The following is a 6,170-nucleotide window of genomic DNA, read 5'->3' on the forward strand; positions in this document are numbered from 1 at the left end:
GTTATTTGACATATTAATTACTAGTATTTATTATAATCCATTACCAGCATTTGCTTTCTCTGTATCTTCAGTGATTAGCACAAATGAATTATTTGAAAGGTATCAACTTAGAGATTCAGTTCTATTTTGGGGAAAGCAGCAACAGTGTCTTTGTACGGAATAGATTATTATTAGTTTTGCTTAAATACAAGACATTTATCTTCATAGCTTTCAACATATTTCATTCATCTTATACATGGCATTTGCGACTGATTTTTTCAGGCATTGGTGTTCTTAAATTATTCCAAATCTCATGTTTTTTCCGTCAAGAAGTTTATTTTTTTCCAAATAGCAGGTAAATAGCTATAGAAACATATTTGAAAAATGGAGTGTAATTTCGGGAGAGGTTGTGGTGACTTCATGGAAAGTTACACCCTACAGTAAACAGAAATAGCACAATGTGCGTGACCATTATAGGACACAGATCCTTGATGACATCCAGATGGTCCATATGTAACTACAAACACCATAGATAATTGATGTGACACACATTATTACAAGCCATTCTACCCTAGCATTCACTTCTACCGGGAGGGCACATTTAAGACATGGGCATGTTTATTAATGTTTTTGTACCATATAAATGAGGGTGTTTTGGTCCTAGTTTGGAAATCATACTAGCGGTACTACATGAGAGATGTTGCAGCTTATAAATCAATCTTGTCTGTACATTGAATTGCATGTCTAATTGGTCAGAATGCTTATGTGTTGTCTTCAGGAGATGATATGTCATTGGATGACTTATCAGACAATGAAATAAAATATTTCTTGCGGGCTGTAGCATCAGGTAAAATAAGTCACATGGTAAGACCTTGGGAACCATGGTAGTCGAAGCCTTCTGCACATACAATCTCACTTTCCAGTCAAGGATGTCAACTTATTTAGTCACTGGACATATCAAATGATCGAATGTCAAGGGTTCTTAGTCCAGGAGTTGCAAATTTGGGTGAGAATGACCTAAGTGATATACCAGTTGGTCCGGAGAATCCCTTATCTTCAGTAGGGCAATTGACTAAATCGGATCCATCACCCTTACTGGCTATTCATATGGTTGACGTGATATACAGTTACTGCTTTACTCTTCGGTTCTTTAATGGAGACTGGAAAAGTGATCCCCTGGATGTAGCAATGGTTTGTTTAAGTTTTTCTGCAGTATTGAGTCAGGTAGCTTTGCCAGAGACTGTTAGTGAAGCTTTGTCAAAGTGTTTAGAGACATCATGTTCCGCAAGCTTCAAACATGCTGGTGGATTGAGATTTGGGATTTCCTTTTTGATGATGTGCATGCTCTTCTAAGGCTAGGTAGGGCAACCCTTGTATGCGCACTTATGGACTTGTACAGGCTACTTGAGGCAGCTGCAAAGGTGGTCAAAGGTGAAAGATCCAAGAAAAGGGAACATGCTAGTAAACAGATGATAGCAAATCACGAAGCTAGGAGAGAAGAAATAAGAAATGATGGTCGGAAGAGTCTTCAATTTGCTTTAAAGAAAGTCTACTTCCTGATGTGTTGGACTAATGAACAACCGAAAGAAGTTCGGACTTCCCTGGCTGCTCTTGTAGAAGTTGAAAAGAATACTCTTCCTGCAAGAGATTCTGGAAATATTGCAGTGAATACTTTGAATGTTAATAGACAGGAAAACCAAAAGCCCAAGGTTGTGATTGAAGAGGTTTTGTAAGAGTTGTGCTAGAAACAAAAGTTTCTGTACATGAATATTGATTTATAGTCATTTGTATCTAATCAAGAAAAGCTCATTATTTGTGTTTTCTCCTTATTTTAGTGTCTGATTTATGAGCTCATAATTTGGAATTTCTCAGGTTGTGGGGATAAATTTATATTTTTGATCATTTTAGTTGTGTTCTTAAATTTTAATGCATATGTTTAGACAACTGATGGGAAAATGGGACTTTTAGCTTGTGATTAATGAAAGATACTTTGCTTAGTTGTTGGTTCTCAGAACAATTTTTCTGGCTAGTAAACTTGCTGAATGGAGAAGTTTATAAAGCATTCCTGGACTCTTTATACGGTAAAGTCAGCATACACGCCAGTTATTTGACACATTAATTACTAGTATTTATTATAATCCATTACCAGCATTTGCTTTCTCTGTATCTTCAGTGATTAGCACAAATGAATTATTTGAAAGGTATCAACTTAGAGATTCAGTTCTATTTTGGGGAAAGCAGCAACAGTGTCTTTGTACGGAATAGATTATTATTAGTTTTGCTTAAATACAAGACATTTATCTTCATAGCTTTCAACATATTTCATTCATCTTATACATGGCATTTGCGACTGATTTTTTCAGGCATTGGTGTTCTTAAATTATTCCAAATCTCATGTTTTTTCCGTCAAGAAGTTTATTTTTTTCCAAATAGCAGGTAAATAGCTATAGAAACATATTTGAAAAATGGAGTGTAATTTCGGGAGAGGTTGTGGTGACTTCATGGAAAGTTACACCCTACAGTAAACAGAAATAGCACAATGTGCGTGACCATTATAGGACACGGATCCTTGATGACATCCAGATGGTCCATATGTAACTACAAACACCATAGATAATTGATGTGACACACATTATTACAAGCCATTCTACCCTAGCATTCACTTCTACCGGGAGGGCACATTTAAGACATGGGCATGTTTATTAATGTTTTTGTACCATATAAATGAGGGTGCTTTTGTCCTAGTTTGGAAATCATACTAGCGGTACTACACCAGAGATGTTGCAGCTTATAAATCAATCTTGTCTGTACATTGAATTGCATGTCTAATTGGTCAGAATGCTTATGTGTTGTCTTCAGGAGATGATATGTCATTGGATGACTTATCAGCCAATGAAAGAAAATATTTCTTGCGGGCTGTAGCATCAGGTAAAATAAGTCACATGGTAAGACCTTGGGAACCATGGTGGTTGAAGCCTTCTGCACATACAATCTCACTTTCCAGTCAAGGATGTCAACTTATTCAGTCACTGGACATATCAAATGATCGAATGTCAAGGGTTCTTAGTCCAGGAGTTGCAAATTTGGGTGAGAATGACCTGAGTGATATACCAGCTGGTCCGGAGAATCCCTTATCTTCAGTAGGGCAATTGACTAAATCGGATCCATCACCCTTACTGGCTGTTCATATGGTTGACGTGATATACAGTTACTGCTTTACTCTTCGGTTCTTTAATGGAGACTGGAAAAGTGATCCCCTGGATGCAGCAATGGTTTGTTTAAGTTTGTCTGCAGTATTAAGTCAGGTAGCTTTGCCAGAGACTGTTAGTGAAGCTTTGTCAAAGTGTTTAGAGACATCATGTTCCGCAAGCTTCAAACATGCTGGTGGATTGAGATTTGGGATTTGCCTTTTTGATGATGTGCATGCTCTTCTAAGGCTAGGTAGGGCAACCCTTGTATGCGCACTTATGGACTTGTACAGGCTACTTGAGGCAGCTGCAAAGGTGTTCAAAGGTGAAAGATCCAAGAAAAGGGAACATGCTAGTAAACAGATGATAGCAAATCACGAAGCTAGGAGAGAAGAAATAAGAAATGATGGTCGGAAGAGTCTTCAATTTGCTTTAAAGAAAGTCTACTTCCTGATGTGTTGGACTAATGAACAACCGAAAGAAGTTCGGACTTCCCTGGCTGCTCTTGTAGAAGTTGAAAAGAATACTCTTCCTGCAAGAGATTATGGAAATATTGCAGTGAATACTTTGAATGTTAATAGACAGGAAAACCAAAAGCCCAAGGTTGTGATTGAAGAGGTTTTGTAAGAGTTGTGCTAGAAACAGAAGTTTCTGTACATGAATATTGATTTATAGTCATTTGTATCTAATCAAGAAAAGCTCATTATTTGTGTTTTCTCCTTATTTTAGTGTCTGATTTATGAGCTCATAATTTGGAATTTCTCAGGTTGTGGGGATAAATTTATATTTTTGATCATTTTAGTTGTGTTCTTAAATTTTAATGCATATGTTTAGACAACTGATGGGAAAATGGGACTTTTAGCTTGTGATTAATGAAAGATACTTTGCTTAGTTGTTGGTTCTCAGAACAATTTTTCTGGCTAGTAAACTTGCTGAATGGAGAAGTTTATAAAGCATTCCTGGACTCTTTATACGGTAAAGTCAGCATACACGCCAGTTATTTGACACATTAATTACTAGTATTTATTATAATCCATTACCAGCATTTGCTTTCTCTGTATCTTCAGTGATTAGCACAAATGAATTATTTGAAAGGTATCAACTTAGAGATTCAGTTCTATTTTGGGGAAAGCAGCAACAGTGTCTTTGTACGGAATAGATTATTATTAGTTTTGCTTAAATACAAGACATTTATCTTCATAGCTTTCAACATATTTCATTCATCTTATACATGGCATTTGCGACTGATTTTTTCAGGCATTGGTGTTCTTAAATTATTCCAAATCTCATGTTTTTTCCGTCAAGAAGTTTATTTTTTTCCAAATAGCAGGTAAATAGCTATAGAAACATATTTGAAAAATGGAGTGTAATTTCGGGAGAGGTTGTGGTGACTTCATGGAAAGTTACACCCTACAGTAAACAGAAATAGCACAATGTGCGTGACCATTATAGGACACGGATCCTTGATGACATCCAGATGGTCCATATGTAACTACAAACACCATAGATAATTGATGTGACACACATTATTACAAGCCATTCTACCCTAGCATTCACTTCTACCGGGAGGGCACATTTAAGACATGGGCATGTTTATTAATGTTTTTGTACCATATAAATGAGGGTGCTTTTGTCCTAGTTTGGAAATCATACTAGCGGTACTACACCAGAGATGTTGCAGCTTATAAATCAATCTTGTCTGTACATTGAATTGCATGTCTAATTGGTCAGAATGCTTATGTGTTGTCTTCAGGAGATGATATGTCATTGGATGACTTATCAGCCAATGAAAGAAAATATTTCTTGCGGGCTGTAGCATCAGGTAAAATAAGTCACATGGTAAGACCTTGGGAACCATGGTGGTTGAAGCCTTCTGCACATACAATCTCACTTTCCAGTCAAGGATGTCAACTTATTCAGTCACTGGACATATCAAATGATCGAATGTCAAGGGTTCTTAGTCCAGGAGTTGCAAATTTGGGTGAGAATGACCTGAGTGATATACCAGCTGGTCCGGAGAATCCCTTATCTTCAGTAGGGCAATTGACTAAATCGGATCCATCACCCTTACTGGCTGTTCATATGGTTGACGTGATATACAGTTACTGCTTTACTCTTCGGTTCTTTAATGGAGACTGGAAAAGTGATCCCCTGGATGCAGCAATGGTTTGTTTAAGTTTGTCTGCAGTATTAAGTCAGGTAGCTTTGCCAGAGACTGTTAGTGAAGCTTTGTCAAAGTGTTTAGAGACATCATGTTCCGCAAGCTTCAAACATGCTGGTGGATTGAGATTTGGGATTTGCCTTTTTGATGATGTGCATGCTCTTCTAAGGCTAGGTAGGGCAACCCTTGTATGCGCACTTATGGACTTGTACAGGCTACTTGAGGCAGCTGCAAAGGTGGTCAAAGGTGAAAGATCCAAGAAAAGGGAACATGCTAGTAAACAGATGATAGCAAATCACGAAGCTAGGAGAGAAGAAATAAGAAATGATGGTCGGAAGAGTCTTCAATTTGCTTTAAAGAAAGTCTACTTCCTGATGTGTTGGACTAATGAACAACCGAAAGAAGTTTGGACTTCCCTGGCTGCTCTTGTAGAAGTTGAAAAGAATACTCTTCCTGCAAGAGATTCTGGAAATATTGCAGTGAATACTTTGAATGTTAATAGACAGGAAAACCAAAAGCCCAAGGTTGTGATTGAAGAGGTTTTGTAAGAGTTGTGCTAGAAACAGAAGTTTCTGTACATGAATATTGATTTATAGTCATTTGTATCTAATCAAGAAAAGCTCATTATTTGTGTTTTCTCCTTATTTTAGTGTCTGATTTATGAGCTCATAATTTGGAATTTCTCAGGTTGTGGGGATAAATTTATATTTTTGATCATTTTAGTTGTGTTCTTAAATTTTAATGCATATGTTTAGACAACTGATGGGAAAATGGGACTTTTAGCTTGTGATTAATGAAAGATACTTTGCTTAGTTGTTGGTTCTCAGAACAATTTTTCTGGC

General features: G+C 37.0%; 1 protein-coding gene across 1 annotated transcript; it reads left to right on the forward strand.

Moving 5' to 3' along the window:
* The first annotated feature begins 4,928 nt into the window (after positions 1–4,928).
* LOC149262060 (uncharacterized) lies at positions 4,929–5,876 on the forward strand. The gene has a single exon (XM_089374166.1). It carries the CDS (start codon positions 4,929–4,931, stop codon positions 5,874–5,876), a length of 948 nt encoding a protein of 315 aa, XP_089230292.1.
* The last annotated feature ends 294 nt before the right edge of the window (positions 5,877–6,170 follow it).

The sequence above is a fragment of the Pinus tabuliformis genome, chromosome 6 (assembly GCF_031772625.1).
Source record: "Pinus tabuliformis cultivar Carrire ecotype Pingquan chromosome 6, CPIR1, whole genome shotgun sequence".
Taxonomy (NCBI): domain Eukaryota; kingdom Viridiplantae; phylum Streptophyta; class Pinopsida; order Pinales; family Pinaceae; genus Pinus; species Pinus tabuliformis.

Bases quoted from the DNA above. Each gene is read 5' to 3' on its own strand.
- LOC149262060 (XM_089374166.1), top strand. From the start codon at position 4,929: ATGTCATTGGATGACTTATCAGCCAATGAAAGAAAATATTTCTTGCGG.